Below are 17,247 nucleotides of genomic sequence, written 5' to 3'. Positions count from 1 at the left end.
TTTTAACAAGAAGAAACATTTTTGCAGAACCAGACTCGGAGGTGGAGACTTGCTCTTTGGTAATATATTTTATTTAAGTGATCTCGCTTTTTATTTATTTTTTTTTTTGTTAACCTTCAGGATGTGGCTTCTTTACTGGTAGTTATAATATTGTGAAACCGGATGTGGTGAGTTGGTTCCTCGGCCGCTGATTGGCCAGTCCCTTTGAAGAGGCTGAAGATGGGGCTGCTCTCTAGAGCTACGCAGACATTAGACTGAGGCTTTTTCTCAACCCCGAAGGAGACTTCGAGAGGGACGGGGGCTCTCCATGACAAAGTGAGTAACCGACTCCACACATGATGGAGGAGCCGGGCCTGCTTTTCAGGCGAGGGGCGACTGAAGAAAACGGCTTCTCGTTGCGGGAGCGGACCGCTCGGTTTAACGGTTACCGCCTGCTGCTCCTCTGAACTCAACACGGAGCGGAACAGCCGGCGGTGCGGTGCGTTAGAAAGTGCGGTTTCACTTACATTTACCTCGATTCTTAATGTCTTTTATGTGGGTATATATTAAAATATTCATAGGTACCGTTATGTGGGCCGATCCTGACGCATTTCTCCACGTTAGAGCAATTAAAGCGTCCACCTCTCTGCTGAAACTTCTTATTTGAATTCATCAGCCTTGTTTTCACCCCTGTTCTCTAAGAAATATGTTTTTGTGCAGAGGAGACCTCGGTAAAAAAACGTAATAAAACTGGGGCCAGTCCCCATAACGCTGTACTTTAATTCTTCTAACATCTTGCATTAATAGATCTCCTTTTTATTCTAATACCTTTTCAGTACATTTTTCAACATATGGACAAAAACAAGCACAAAACAACAATAAAACCGTTTCCCTAGTTGTGGATATTGTTTGCGCTTCACTTATCGATGTGGTAGATCCTTTAACACAAGAGGACTTTATGTCGGAAGGTTTTAGTCCAGTTTAATGCATCCCAAACAAATCAATTGTATGTAATCATGGAGATTTATACTGCGAATGCATGGTAAACAATTAGGTATTGTATATTTCCAACATATATGGAGTTTAAAATAAGTTTAAAAAAAAGGAATTGTGTATTGGGTTTTTCAAACAAGCCAACAGTTACAGAATTATTGTAGTGGTATCTTAAGTGGCAGAAACAAATGCAAAAATAAACAATAATTCTTAAAAGCCTATAAAATGAAATCCTGGATCATGATCCGGATCGCCTCTAAAATTGCATGGAACCTTCCATGGCCTAACATCTATCTGTGGTGAAGATTTCGACATCCGTGCTACATTCATACAAACAGATAAATATATGCCCATGATTTTATTACTTCCTTGGCGGATGCAATAATAAAATAAAACTGATATAGAGGCATGTGAATACACCATCGTTGTGGGATATTGGGCGTTCAGGTGAAAGTTCATTATGAACCTGAACCTTCACTGGTGATCTTAACGTGATCTTGTTTAAACCAAACAACTGATCAACAGTACATCACCAATGCAAACTATCAGACAGAAGTTCTCAGACAGAAGTGGCTGCTGAGCTTAGAGTGTCCTCAGCAGGTTGACCAGAGATACTGAGAGACTGGTGGGGGGCACAGAAAGAAGTAGAAGTGGACGTCCTTTGTCCACAGCAGGGGTGTCAAACTCAGATCCTCGTGGGCCGCAGCACTGCACGTTTTCAATGTCTCCCTCCCCTGAATGTCCTGATGGTTCATCACCACATTCAGCACAAAGCCAGATAACGAGCTGCTCATTGCAATCAGCTGTGTTGAAGCTGGGAGACATGCAAAACGTGCAGGGCTGCGGCCCTCGAGGCCTGGAGTTCGACACGTGTGGTCCACAGGGTCTACCTCTTCTTCCTTTGGGTTGAATGGCAGTTTGCATCCATAAAGTTGCACTACCGCCATCTGCTGGTTCCATTTATCTGCATTCTTTCCCACCGCTCTCGTCGTCCCTGTTGACTGTTTCCCTCTCTCTCTTATCAGCAGCTTTTTCATCCCTGTTGACTGTTTCCCTCTCTCTCTTATCAGCAGCTTTTTCATCCCTGTTGACTGTTTCCCTCTCTCTCTTATCAGCAGCTTTTTCATCCCTGTTGACTGTTTCCTTTCTTCTTCTTCTTCTTCTTCTTCTTCTTCACTTGGGTTCAGTGGCAGTTGGCATCTGTGAAATTGCACCATACAAGTTGTGAAATTGAGTCTTTAGTGGTAGTGGTGCTAGAGTTAGCAGGTGCATGTAGTCAACACAGAACTGCTCTGCAGTTTTTCCTCATGTCCACTGCACAGAATGTGCCAGTACGGTACGCTCCAGGTTCCCATGCGTCCCCACTGCAAAAGCTGTGGATTTATGTACTGAAAGAGCCGTACCAGAGCGTTACGATTTTTCATTTCCCGCTTTGTGGTCACTTGTTGTTTTGTTCACCGGGTTTATTTAAATGTTGGCGCATTACGCTGCCATTCACAACCCCGCCGACATTTTAAACGTACTCGGGTTGGGTCTGGGTACGCTTTGCCATGCCGTACGTTACCGTATTGACACATACTGCACAGTGGAAACGAGGTTAAAGTCAATGGTGGTGATGGCCAAACTGAGCTTCATGAACCACTTTCTTTATTTCCCGACTCCACCAGATGACACTGTGGGTTTGATGATAGATGCTTATGGAGCTAGATCCAGGTCAAAAGGTTTGTTAATTTGAATAAAAACAAAAATAAAACGTTCACTTTCAGATCAGATTTTTTCAGGTTCAAACTTTTGACCCTGTTCTGGCGTGGGGGCGTGGCTTTCACTGAGGGGCGTGGCTTTCACTGAGAGGGATGTGGGATCATGCGTGGGATTGTGAGTGACAGCGTTGCAAAGAAAGCTCGGACCGTACCCTGCTTGTGTTGCCTTCATTGAGATTCAAAGGAAGCACGTATAAACATTGTTAAAATGGACGACTGAGGAGGACTGAAGTTTGGAATGAACACTTTGAGAACATTAACAGCAGATGATGGTATGAAACTAGTTCATACAAAGCTCATCCCTACTTGGGAAAACGTCTTCCTGAACGTTACTCAGCCTGACGATACTTAGGACTTAGGAGAATACAGTGTATAGAGAGTATTGAGTTATATATTAAGTACCCACTGTTCCTGAATCCCACGCCCCTCTCAGTGAAAGCCATGCCCCCACACAAGAACAGGGCCAAAAGATTGAACCTGAAAAAATACGATCTGAAAAAAAGTTTTGAAAGTGAAAAAATTTTTTTTTACTTGAAAACGGGATTTCAATGTAAAAAAATAAGATCCTAATCTGAAAACATTACACCTGCAACTGGAAAAATAACACCTACATTTTAAACAATATATTTGAGTGAAAAATGAAAATAAAGGATTTTATCAAAAGAATTCCAGAGCTGAATCAAAATTTTATGTAAGGTGAAAAAACTTTTCAGATTTCTTTTTTATTTTGAATACAGTGTTTTTTGTTTTTCAAAATTGAAGATCAAACCTTGAACATTCAGATTCGAAATAGATTTTTTTCAATCACTTTTTTTTTTTTTTTTTTAAATGAGTGTGCTTTCAAACATTTGTTGAACAGACAGCGCCATCCAGTGGCTTCAGGAAATCAAGACAGTGGTTCATGAAGCTTGATTTGACCATCACTAGTTAATGGTACAGCAACAAGCTCATTCTCCCCGAAGAACATCATTAATCCAGTCATTGTGTCCCTGTATGAACAACACAGGCCTAATTTCGTCTTCACTGCTCCTGGACCACACCATTGGGGAACAGCTGCTGCAGCCTGGGGTTCAGTGCAGTGGTGACTACCTCTGCTGGCTCCTGTTAAGGTGTGACCTGGGTTCGAGCCCCGCCCTCTCAGTGACGTGTCAGGACCCTTTTCACCTTTTCGTTAACTCGGAGCCCCAGAGCTCCGTCTCGTTTAACCGTCTGCTTCAACACCGGACGTAAACGAGAGTCGGTCACCAGTTAACTGGGAAACTATTTCATCTGCAACAGGGGTCTCCAACGGACTCTTGGGGGGGGGGGGGGGGGGGGGGGGGGGGGGGCTCGCGCTGCTACCCGCTGTCCTGTCGCGGGGTGTTTTTGTGTTTCGACGGATTAAAGTCGTTGTTTTCGTATTTGTGCGTGAGGTGCACCGACATGCTTTCCACCCTCACCGATCCACAGCCGCGATGTTCGACGTGAACGTATAGTTTTTATTGGCCATTAACGAGCAGACGGCGTCGGAACAAATAAACTGGAGAACAAGTAGGACAGCTCAATGGCCAGGTCATGTAAGTGAGTGATCCTACACAAACACCCAGAAGGACTTGTCTTCATCTCACCACATGCATTTGGTGCAGAACAAAAGCTTTACTTGCTAAATTAAACCATACTGCTTAATCCCGTTGTGTGTTTGAGATCGTAACTGGATTACAAAATGTACACGGGAGCTGACGTATGTGGCATTTTCTATGGAACAAGGTTATTTCTTTAAATTTGTACCCAAACTCTATTTCTGTAAGTATAATTTATACCAAAGAAGACAGATTAACAAATAGAGACACACTTAATTGAAATGAGAATAACACCCCTCAAAAAGTTGTACTAAATGTTGCCATGAATACAGAGACTGGATTTCTACAGTTTGATAATTATAATTCAGAATGGGATACATTTTTATTAGATTCGATTCTCAGCTTTTAAAAGCAGTGCTTTTAAGAGGCATTTTTAATTAGGGTTCTAACAAGCAGAACTAGGTGCGACCATATCGGAACGCAAGATATTATTATAATTGTTGTTATTATACTTTCTTCCGGTGCTGTGAAGGATATTACATCAGCTGCATTTTTGACTGCTTAAACGTGCTCAAACCTTCATGAAACGTCTTCACATACGTCGGGGAACCGTTTTAAATGTATTTTATATAGCATATATTTTAATTGTGCAAGTGTCTGGCAGAATGGCTCCATAGTGCCCCCTGCATTGTTTTCACATTTGTAACATCTACTATGAGCAACACAAAGATTCATTCATTCATAGCTTATCGAGAGGTGCATTCGTTATCAGAATCAGAAAAAACGTTATCTATCCCCAAGGGGCAATTAGGTTGGCAAAGAGCGATACATAAAAGGCATAATAAATAAATAAGTTAATAGAATAGATAAGAAAGCCAGTATCTTAAAAAGCAAGCAGATTTGTATTATTGCACAGGTCCAGAGGTTAATTGCGCATGGACAATATTGCACTAGGAAAATTCCCGGTTATTGTAAAACCTTGGAGTTCAGCAGGAGAACAGCATTGGGGACAAAAGTTGCTCTCCTTCTCTGGGTCTTGCAGGCCGGACAGCGGAGCCTGCGACCTGATGGGGGCAGCTCCAATGGACAGAACAGCGCACGTGTAGTGTCACTGAGGAATGCGACGTGACAGGCCGCATGTCTCCTGCTCGTACACAGCGCTCAGGTGGAGAGCAGGACGTCCAATAGTCTTCGAACACACCTTTACAATGTTGCGCGGGCGGTTCCTGTCCTGTGGGGTGATGGAGTGATACCGGCAGCACAGGGAGAAAGACAAGATGCTTTCAATGAATGTGTAGTAGAACGTCAGTAAGATGTTCTTGCTGACAGAAAACGAGTTCAGTTTTCTGAGTCGGCACATCGTTTGGTGGCACCTCCTCAGGATCCCCTCAGTGTTGGAGGAGAACCTCGGTTGGTTGTCTAAAGCCCCGTTTCCACAGTGCCCCTTGGTACCGGTGCCGGTCAGGTGGGGGTTGACTATCCGTAACCAGACCCGTATCAGTGCCGCGTTTCCATTACACGGGGAACGGTTTGAAATGTAGGCGGGGTTATGAACGGTTGTGTAATCACGCAGGATGTGACGCCATTACGGGAGGACATATTCAAAAAAGTTACCTGATTGCTGCAGAAGAACTGATTAGAAATGGCTGCTTGCTGGGAGAACAGCGGTTGTCACGGACCAATGAGCAGACGGCAGTGTTGAAGCTCCTCCGCCTCATATCCGGCACATTGTGCCTGGTACCCCAAGTGGAGGGGTAGTGAGAAATGGTTACCAATGGTACCGGTTGTTAACGGTTCTGAGTCAGTGGAAACGCACAACAACCGGTTCCGACCTGACCCGTACCGGCACCTAGGGGCACTGTGGAAACGGGGCTATAGATGGTACCCAGGTATCTGTATTCCTCAACAGTCTCAACCGCTGAACCATGGATCGTTGCATCATCTATAACCTGAAGGTGGCGTACAGATTTGACAACTGATGACTCCATTCTCTAATTTCAACGTCACGCTGTCTCTTTGAGAGATACGCTGGTGTGAAAATAAAAATATGACAAATATGTGCATCTACAAAAGATGTGAAAATCTGCATCTGCATGTACGAATCAACATCATCTCCTATGTGTTTGTCACAAGTCGTCTCTTCTTGATCTATTTAACTAATGCAGTGAAGCCTCATGCTTAAGTTTGCATATGTAAAACAACACGTGTGTGACGCTTGCTGAGTGTTTAAAGAGATATGAGTGCTCTTCTTTTTTGTGTGCGTTTTAACCGAACGATTAAATCAATCAAAACCGGTCTCCTCCAATAACAAATCTTTTCTTTGTCCTGCCGTCTGACTGTTGTTTTGACTGCAGCACAGCGTGAATGTAACCGGAGATGGCCGTCTAATTGTCACGTGTGTGTTCAGGCCCAGATCCCTGAGAGCCAGAGGGCTTCGTAGACTCGAGCATCGCCGCCAGTCCGGTTCACCTGAGGACGAGGACGACGAGGACGAGGAGGAGGACGACGACGACATGAGGCTTCACGCGCGCCTCACCTCACACAGGTGGAGATCTCACTGCGGCACACAAACACTCATGCTGTTTCCTGCGTCAGCACCAGTGGCTTGGTGAGACAGACACCCGACTCTGTGCAGATGGTGACATTAGATCTGTCTGCGCAAGAAACGATGTCCCGCAGACGGTCTCATGCTAAGAAAAAAAATAAACAAACAAAGAAAACAATTAGATGTGGATAAATGTCACATTTATTTATCCATATAAAACTTTTGTACTCTTGTCTGCGAGCTGAAAACACAGGTCCATCTGAGACTGCCACCAGTGTATCGGTAAATATTATTTTTGATGCGGCCTCTTCAGTAGACTCACAGACGTTCAGATGTACTTTTTACAGAAATCTCTGTCTTTTTGTGGTGTTTCATAAAAAAAAGACCAGTATTATTTATTGAGCGCAGAGATCCATTCAAACCATTTAATTTAAGTCAAACAAGTATTTAGTCATTTGTATGTATTCCGTGTTTATTGGCTGAACTGCTCAACACTTAAATAGGGTCGTATATTATCAAAACATACTGTGAAACATTCCGGATTAAATCAGAAGTTAGATTATTCCTAGTTTTGTTAGCCAACTCTTAAGTCTTGTAGCTTCCTGTCTAGTTTCAGTTTGTCATGTTTTTTTTTTTTTTTTTTTTTACATTCGCTACCATTTGATATTTCAGGCTTTTTGCACACGTTCTGACGATGTGCACCGGGTGACTAAATTCTACATACGGCCACAAACGGGGAGGAAAGTTGAGTTAAAAAAACAAACGATTGAGACGCCGGTTTTATCTGATGTTATAGGCATCAGAGCTGACACGGCTGCTGTAGACAAATGCCCGAGTATAATGCGGAACAGGAATATCTTAAGTTCTCTTAAAGTATTTTAAAAAGCCCATTTAAAATCGCTGATCTGGTTGGTTCAGGTCATTTCAATCAACAATTGGCTCAACTTTGTACGAAATGTGAGATAAAAGATCTTCCTACTGTTTTTGACGTCATTCAAACATTTTTCCCCTTGTTTGCCCGAGCTGTCTGCAGCGCTTCACTTCTGAGCACTCTCTCGCTCTTTTTCCAAAATCTTGTGGTTTCAGTCCGTCGTCAAAGTGGCACTGCTACAGAAAACCCAATACTACAAACGTGCAGTGGGCACATTTGTGCACACTGCCCACAGAAACTCGAGACATTTCTCTGTTTGGAGCCGACAGGTCCTGGCATGATGCATTGTATGGACACCTGAATACACACACTCACACTCACACACACACACGCCACGACTTAATGAACGATTTGCACAAGCTCAGCTGTAAAGAACTGGCTGTTGCTGCGAACGATAACAGAGACTGAAAATCCTCCGTTCCATATGTTCAGAGCAGACATGTAGTGAAACCTTTCAGCACATCTTTTCTCAGTTTTGTTCTCTTTACCAGCTGAGGCCAACCGGCAAGTTCGCTTCTCACTTTGGATTCGATGTTAACTGAAACCTTTTGGGTTTTTTTTTTCTCCTCTCTGTGTGTGTGTGTGTTCCAGGTGTGTGTGGGTGCTGGTGGTGTTTTTAGTGTTCCTGGCTTTGAGGATGGTCTCTCTACCACTGATGGAGGTGGGGAAAAGCCAACCGTTGAAGATGACCGTCGATCCTGCCTTTAAGAAGGTCAAAGCAAAGTTCACTGTGTTGCAGATCTCGCAACAATCTGTGCATGTGTGAGTGTGTTTGCCAGAGAACTGGGTGGAGCCATACTGGTAGGGGATCAAGGGATTACATTGAATTCTGGTGTTGCATAATAAAAGGGTAAAAGCATCTACATGACTCACAGCCACCATGAAGAAGGAACATGAACAACGAGTATCCCAAATGAGGAAGTTTACCGATGATAATGCTCGTAAAGCGACCTTTGCATGCAAGATGCTCCAGCCCGGCAGTCAAACCACCAAGACAATGGTCAATATTTCAAGGAAAACATAGATTTTTGAACAAATTTCTTAAGATTAGCAGACAGAAAGCAACCCCGAGACCCCAGCTTGAGGTATCGGTGACGCTGCCATGAAAGCTTGAAGCCATGCTGTCAGTGTGATTGTGCAACAACATGGAGAATGTTACAGCTATAGGAGAAGATTTTGTGTTATTTCACTGTATTGCACACCAGAAGGTTTGAAAAACAGAGAAAATTCAATGCTCAGAAAAACGTTTGATAAATACAATGTATCTCCCATGTTTTGCTCCACCAGAGCCCCATCACCCCTGCAACAGTGCTACTGTACCGTATTTGCATAAGAGAAAAGATAAAAATGGAACATGAAATATTGTAACAAACAAGGCATTAGCATTGCAATTAATAAACATAAAAGCAGTAACATGGCGTCATTATTACAGAATAATATCCGTATGTAAATTTTTTCTATATATGCTTAAAAAAGTGTTTTCATGTAACATGAAATTTAATTCGTCTGGTTAAAAGAGATGCAAAAGCGGACATATCTTTTACCTGGTGGTTTATGCGGTTTGAAGCTGCTACAAGCTGCACAATTTGACTGATTTAACACTTTCAAGCCGCTGAGACGAAAAGCTCAAACAGGCTGACTTGAATACAGCAGCTGTGGAGTGTTTTGTTAGGTGTCAGGTAGAAATAACAATCTGACTGAGCCAGTGTTGTGACATAGCTGCTGTGTGATTATGTAACTGCTGTTGAACCCCCCCCCCCCCCCCTCTCCTGTCTCCCGCACAGCTCGTCCATGATAACGTGCACAGAGTCCTGGGCGATCAGTGCCGCCCCGGTAGCTCCAGGCAGAGCTTGTTGTCTCGACTCCCCGCCTCCAGTCACATGACCCGGCCCTTCCTGTGGAGGGACGAGGAGCTCCCAGACGACGTCTTCCTGTACCCTCCGCCATTTGGCTTCAGAGGTCTCCAGAGCAAAGTCAAGGACCTACTGAAGCTGGTGACTGCAGAACCTATCCTCCTGTAACTGCCAGCTCAGAGAAACATTAATCACACGTTGTTCTATCGTAACTCAGTCACTTGAGTTAAAAAGTGTGTGTAAAGGAGCCGTCAGACACACTCCAGCGTGTTTAAAGGTGCAACAATTGTTTATCATTTTGAATATGAGACCGCACAAAGACGCGCCTCAGAGCTTTGTGCTCGGTGGAGCGTGGAGTCTTTTGCAAACAAAAGGCCAGTAAAGCTCACGTGATCTGAGCTTCAATCAAAACAGTAATCGCCTTCTTTATTTTCTAAATGCATTTCCAATTTTAAAAGCTTTGTAAAATTTTGATTTCAGCACTTGTGTATGTGTCAGGTCTCGATGAACTTGAAGAACGCAGCTGAGCAGGTTGGAAGCCACAAAGCATGTCGACTGACACTTTGTACATGAAGGACGTTTTAGAGTTTCAGACAGGAAGTTTCCAGAAAAGCTGGAATTTCCTGGCGAGGCCTGCAACACCAGGAAACCCCAGGACGGTGCAATAAAAGCGCCTGGAGGTCCCAAACTGTAAAAGTCGATGGCGCTGAATTCCCCGGATGTCCTGAATCTGAATGTGTGTGTGTGTGTGCAGGTGCCGGCCTCCGACTCCACCCAGCAGACAGCGGGCCAGTGCCGGCGCTGTGTGGTTGTGGGAAACGGAGGCATCCTCAAAGGGCTGGAGCTGGGCTCGCTGCTCGACCGCTTCGACACCATCATCAGGTCAGCAGACACAGGACAGCAGCCAGAACGGGTCGGCAACCTTTAGAGACGCAATATTGAACCTTTAACATGATGTTTCACGACTACAGTTTAGAACAATGGACAGAAACTTGATTGATGAGCTCATGGTTGATGAATGTCAAAATCCTATTTCATGATTAAACACCCGCCTATACACTGAGTACCATGGATGAATGAATGTACATTCTGATATAATAAGAGTTTCTTTTTTCTTATCTTTTTTTTTAAGTATGTTTCCTGATTCACCTTTTCAAGTGATTTACTCTGTCAAGCTATCTTTTTTGCTTGTTTCTTTTTCTGGCTACTTTTGTGGATTTTTTTTTTTCATGTTTTAGCTACTTTGATTGATTTATCTTTTTTTTTTTTTTTCAAATTTTAGCCATTTTGGTCATTTTCGAAATTTCTTCTATAATTCTTTTTTGTATCAATTTGAGACATTTTTTAGCAAGTTAACCATTTCAGCTCGGGTCAACCAATGTTTTTGTTATTCTTGTCGTTTTAGCGTGTTGAGCTGCTCCACTTTTATCAGTCGGAACTTAAGGGTCCTTTTGAAAAATATTACAATGTGCAAAGAGAATGGAAATAAGATAAACGCGTTTTTTAATGCATTACATTTTCTGTTGGCTTCAAGGAGTTGTTAAAGCGGAGCTCTGGAGCCAGGTGTGGCTAAATCACTGAGCCAGAACATTATGACCAGCTGCCTGATATTCCTTATACCAGCTTTTTTTTTTTTTTTTTTTTTTTTGAAGCTGTAAAAACCCTTTGACTGCAAAATGTTGCCTGGTATGTTTATCCTATTCACAAACAGGTGCCGTGTTATAATGTAATGGCTGATCAGTGTAACGCTCCGTGTCACTGTCACGTGAGGGAGTGAGTAGTAACGTACCAGATTATTGTGGTAGCATCAGTCTTTCTCTGTTGTTCAGGCTTAACAGCGGCCCTCTGGGAGAATTCAGCGTGGACGTTGGGAATCGAACCAGCATCCGGATGAGTTATCCGGAGGGCACGCCGCTCCACTGGATGGACGCAGACCCACACAGCCTGTTTGTAGCCGTGGTGTACAAGACTGTGGACATCAGCTGGATCTCTGCCATGATCACCAAGATGACTGTAGTGAGTGGCGACTGCAGTGTTTGAGTCCATCAGCCGGATCCACTAACGCCCTGATTTTAAAAGAATATTCACCTGCTGCATGCGTCCAGGAGATAATTGAGCAGCCAGAAACATTTACAGTCGTTTTCATTGAAGTCTCGCAGTCGGTCTAAATGTTAAGTCTGCCACATTTAAATAGAAACTCCACACGGAGCTTCTTATTCTGGACTCAGAGTGATAGTGATCGCACGAACACAGAACTTCTAATACTCCAGGAGGAGGGATTCAAAATGTGAGCTGAAGGAAGTAAACCTCCGGAGTGCTTAGTGGTTAAATTCAAGTATAAATACACAATGCTTCGATGGTACTGAACTCTAACCTTGATTTTAACAGTGTGGAGGAGAATCAGTATGTTTTCAATGGTTTAATTTATTATTGAAAAATGCATTTAACATGTCAAACCTGAGCAAGTGACAAAGAGAGAAAATTAAACTCAGCATGTGATGTGTCTAAGGCTTTATGGTGTGAAGAAGTGAAAAGTAGTTTTCACTTTTACTTCCTGCTTTGTGTTTACTGTTTGGTCACCCATCAGACGGTTGAAGCGACTCACAAACACGTCTTGTATCGATGCATGCTCATGCTTCCCTCTGCTCCTCCTGTTGCAGCCTCTGTTTGACTGGATCTTCTTCTGGAAGAAGGTTCCAGATGAAATCCCCCTCGATCCGTCCAGATTCAGACTCCTGAACCCGCAGGTCATCAAAGAGGTGGCAGTGGATCTGCTGGAGTATCCTCCGCCCCGGCCACGCCTGTGGGGCTGGGACCAGGTAACACCAACCAGATAGGAACCATCAGCTCTGTGCTTCCAGTAATGTGCTCTAACGTCTAAACACAGGGTATAGTCCCCTCCTCCAATCTTCTCTACACACCTTTAAAGGCAAGAACACACTTATTCAGTCTTTCTCTCTCTGCAGAACAAACAATAATCTATCCCTTCTGCAATAAATATGACTTCCACACAGATTTAAGAAGAGGTTGAGATTTCAGTCTCAGCTCTTGGTCTGTTTTCCTTGCCTCCTGCCAGGACCTGCTCAGGTTGAGCAGTGACTGAAAAATGTAATTAAAATCTCTAATCTCTTCCCCTCCCATCCCCTGAGGGCCACAATTTAACAGTAAGTTTTGTAGCAGCAGCTCCCCCTAGTGTCAGTGATATTCATCAGTGCCGGTTACGCTGTATCACCCTGTGCTTCTCATTACATCACCCCGCTCCCGTCCCTCGCTCATCCCGGTGTGGATGGAACAGCGCTGTTGAATTCAGTTCCTTTGAGTAGTTTCTATCTGCTGTGAGTTTCTGGACAGAATTTAACTCATTCAAATCCAGTTTTCTTTAAATAAATTCTGATCAGATTATGAAACACAAATGTGAATCTACTCTCGCTTTAAACTCCTTTTATTTGATATCGCTCGTGTAAATCTACAACCCAAATTCCAAAGTAGTTGGGACAAAGTGTAAATTGTGAATAAAATCAAAATGCAATGCCTTTCAGATCACATGAGCCGATATGTTATTTACACTAGAACATAGATAACATTTCAAATGTTGAAACTGAGACATTTGACATTTTTATCCACAAAATTTGCTTTTTCTCGATGTTCAAGCTGCAACAGGTCTCAAAGTTGTGACACAGACAAAAAAGGGTCTGGAAAAAGCAGTTGATATATAAGAAAATCAGCTGAAAGAATATCTAGCAAGTAATTAAGTTAACTGGCATCAGGTGTGTAACATGATTGGTTATAAAGGGGATGTCTTAGAGAGGCTGAGAATTAAAGATGGCCAGAGGTTCTCCAACGAGTGAAGGCTTGCGTAAAGAAATTGTGGAATATTTTAAAAACAATGTTCCTCAACGTCAAATTGCAAAGGCTTTGAAGGTCTCATCCTCGACAGTGCGTAACATCATCAGAAGATTCAGAGAAACTGGAAAAATCTCTGTGTGTAAAGGACAAGGCCGAAAACCTTTACTGGATTCCAGTGATCTTCGGCCGCTGAGACGCCACTGCATCACTCACCGGCGTGATTCTGTCGTTGACGTTACTAAATTGGCCCAGGAATACTATAAGAAACCGCCGTCTGTCAACACAGTCTGCCGTGCCATCCACGGATGCCACCTAAAACTCCATCATGCAAAAAGGAAGCCATTGTTGAGCATGATCCAGAAGCGCCGCCGTGTTCTGTGGGCCAAGGCTCATTTAAAGTGGACTGTAGCAAAGTGTCCTGTGGTCACACGAGTCCAAATTTGAAATTCTTGTTGGAAATCATGGGTGTGGTGATCTCTGAGCTAAAGAGGAGAAAGACCACCCCTCCTGTTATCAGCGTTCAGTTCAAAAGCCAGCATCTCTGATGGTATGGGGGATGCATTAGTGCATATGGTGTGGGACACTTGCATGTTTTAAAAAGCACCATGAATGCTGAAAGGTATATAGAGGTTTTAGAACAACATGTGCTCCCCTCCAGACGACGTCTGTTCCAGGGAAGGCCTTGCATATTTCAGCAGGATAATGCAAAACCACATACTGCAGCTATTACAACTGCATGGCTTCGGAGCAAAAGAGTCCGTGTGCTGAACTGGCCTGCCTGCAGTCCTGATCTTTCACCCATTGAGAACATTTGGCACATATTTAAGCACAAAGTCCGTCAAAGGAGACACAAAACTCTCCAGCAGCTGGAAGCCTCTTTTAAACCAGAGTGGGATCAAATTCCAGTGGCTGAACTCAAGACACTTGTCTCCTCAATGCCCAGTCGCCTCCACTCTGTGTTGAAAAGACGAGGGGATGCTACACCCTGGTGATCAGGCTCCTGTCCCAACTTTTTTGTGACCTGCAGCAGCCATCAAATTTGAAATTAGCTAATTTTATGGATAACATTGTAAAACTTGTCAGTTTCAAAATCTGCTATGTTATCTCAGCTCTATTGTGAATAAAATACTGGCTGGTGTGATTTGAAAGTCATTGCATTTTGATTTTATTTACAATTTACACTTTGTCCCAACAATTTCGGAATTGGGGTTGTAGATTGTAAAACCATCTTGCCCCCTTTGAGGATGTCAACCCGAAGGTTGAGAGTGGCTCCTCGCACCAGTGAATCAACTCCGTTCACTTCTCTCCGCTCTGCGGTCATACTGACGATGAAGATGCGCGTTTCATTTTTGTAAACGTAAAATGTAAGCACTGATAGTACACGACAGTAAGTCGGTAACTGATAGTTTCCAGTTGGAAGAAGATGGTCGTTAATAAAAATCAATAAATAGAATAAATGTGCCGGGTTTCTTTTCATAGGAAGTCTCACTCATCGTGTTTTTCGTAACAGTCTTGTGTCCTGCTTCGCTCCTGCAGAACGTGCCCACCCTGGGGGTCTCCGCCCTGAACCTGGCCAGCCTGCTGTGTGACCAGGTCAGCCTGGCGGGCTTCGGCTACAGCCTGTCCCAGCAGGGGGCGCCGCTGCACTACTACGACCACCTGCCCATGAGCTTCATGCTGACGCAGAAGATGCACAACGTGGACAGAGAGACCCAGCTCCTGCAGAGCCTGGTCAGGGAGAGCACCGTCACAGACCTGACGGGGGGCGTGCACTGCTCCTTCTGCCCCAGCTGACCCCCCCCCCCCCACAGGGGCATCAGACTGTCAGGCACTCGCCCCTCATGAGGGCAAATCATGCACTGAGACTGAAGGACAGAAGGGGCGAATCGTACTCCATGAGAACAAGAAGAAAGTTCAGCACTCCGGGGTATTGCCGAATAAAATTGTCATTTTCTCCTGCAAGCTCCGTCTGGCTGAAGAAATTTTGTTGGGCTGTGCCAACCATCAAGGCCGAAGTCTCCCTGTGCCGCACTGCCGAAGCTTCAGCACTGCTTGTGGATCGTTACGTGATGCCCCTGAACGCGTCACTCCGGTTCTGTCAGCTACCGCACTTAAAAGCATCAAAACTGGACCAACATGGCGGCCTGGACACAAACGTTCTCTTTCATCACTGAAACGGTTCAGCAAAATGTATTTCTGAAAACATCAGAAGTGAGAAAGAAGCTGCGCTGTTGCGGCTGTGGGGGCGTGGCCTGCGGTTTGGACGGCTTCTCAGAGTATGAACTCTACTGCCGAACAAGAGTTCTTTTCGGCAGCTGACTGTCCTCACAGCCGAACCTTTCTTCTTGTTCTTATGGGAGTACGCGGGGGCTTTTACACTCATGTAAGAAGAAGTGATGAAGAGACGACAAAGATTATTTATCACCCGTCACAAAGTGCTTTTTTCATTTGGATCACCTGAGCAGCTTCATGCACCTGAGCAGCGATCATCACTTGACCCAGTGAAGACAAGTCCTGATGTGATGAACCACTCAGTATCAGTATCCACTCAGACCAACAGTATCAGAGTATTTCTTGTCAGAAAAAGTTCTCAGAACACTTTTTTTTTTAAGTGTTCCGTTTTGTGCTTCTTGATTTGCCGCACTTTGATTTTTCTATGAAATTCCAACAGAGAAACTCATGTCCAAATGAAATGTTATTTATTTATAATTGAATCTGTACTGTTCATGTCATTGTCACTGTTTGCTCTGTGGTTGGTGACATTTCATCAGCTAATTATAGGTTTTTTTATTTTTGTGAACTCTTCTGAGGATGCTGACAATAAACTAGTCATTCCATGCATGCGTTTGATTCTCTACTTCAGATCAGATCCTAATAGTGGAAAAAAACAACCCCCATAAATAGCCATTGATTATCTACTTTCGGTAAATGTATTCCTTCTTTCGTGCTTTTATACACAGATTATATGAAATATTTGATTTATATATTCCACATTTAAATGACTTGTAGAAGGCTGTAATATATCTTTGACTGAATTCTGAAGCTCGACTTTTCATCAATTCCCTGGTTTCTGTTTAATGAATCATATTTATTTTTCACACAAATCTGAACCAAAGGGAGACTCTCCCTCACCAGTCCGTTGTCTGAGTCTCCCCTCCAAGCAAGGAACTTTATTTATAAAGCATGTTCAATTAACCACAGTGGACCGAAGGGCTGTACAAAGGAATACATAAGATGGAAAAGTGCACATTGACCGATTCACACGTTATAAAATAGATAAAAAAAACACAGGACAGTGACTGCAAAGGCTCATCAGTTTTACACAACATGAGGTGATGGAGATTAAAATTCAGGGAAGAACCACATTGATGGAGAGCTGAGCATCTGCAGCTTCGCCTGCCTCTGTAGCGACCACTTTACACTAGGTGGTGTTACTAAATCAGCGAGGACTGGAATTATGAATCATCAGCTGCATGTTACAGACCCGACAATCTACTGTCGTAGCAGCTTCTGGCACCATTATGAACAGTTCATTCAATTCATCGAATGCTGAAAAGCTTAGGAAAACATCTGATGTCTTTGACATAGATATTAACAGCTGCTAAGATCAATAGGAAATAAAAAGCTGAATAGTCTGGTGTTATTTGGATGCTTTTTATTTGAAATACTGTGTGTGTTTAACTGTCTTTAGTTTTAGTTTATCCGTTTTCATTACACTTACTGTGAAATCAGTTCAGAAATGGGTATGTAATTTTGTAAGCAACAGTTGACCTTCCACTTC

At 43.5% G+C, this 17,247-nt stretch overlaps 1 protein-coding gene across 3 annotated transcripts; it reads left to right on the top strand.

Annotated features, from left to right (window-relative positions):
- Nucleotides 1–189: 189 nt before the first annotated feature.
- On the top strand, nucleotides 190–16,306 carry st3gal5 (ST3 beta-galactoside alpha-2,3-sialyltransferase 5). 3 transcript variants are annotated; one of them, XM_080465324.1, is made up of 9 exons: nucleotides 197–315; nucleotides 3,739–3,841; nucleotides 6,699–6,836; nucleotides 8,359–8,479; nucleotides 9,552–9,761; nucleotides 10,375–10,502; nucleotides 11,450–11,636; nucleotides 12,281–12,439; nucleotides 15,003–16,306. In XM_080465324.1, exons 3-9 carry the CDS (start codon nucleotides 6,805–6,807, stop codon nucleotides 15,258–15,260), a joined length of 1,095 nt encoding a protein of 364 aa, XP_080321450.1. In that variant the 5' UTR covers nucleotides 197–315; nucleotides 3,739–3,841; nucleotides 6,699–6,804; the 3' UTR covers nucleotides 15,261–16,306. The 3 variants fall into 3 exon arrangements, with proteins under 3 accessions (XP_080321448.1, XP_080321450.1, XP_080321449.1); XM_080465322.1 differs by lacking the exon at nucleotides 3,739–3,841 and having other exon boundaries at nucleotides 190–315; XM_080465323.1 differs by lacking the exons at nucleotides 197–315; nucleotides 3,739–3,841 and adding an exon at nucleotides 4,051–4,288.
- The last annotated feature ends 941 nt before the right edge of the window (nucleotides 16,307–17,247 follow it).

Source organism: Lipophrys pholis (assembly GCF_963383615.2).
Source record: "Lipophrys pholis genome assembly, chromosome: 6".
NCBI classification, from domain to species: Eukaryota; Metazoa; Chordata; class Actinopteri; order Blenniiformes; family Blenniidae; genus Lipophrys; species Lipophrys pholis.
This window is presented reverse-complemented; position numbering and strand designations above follow the sequence as displayed.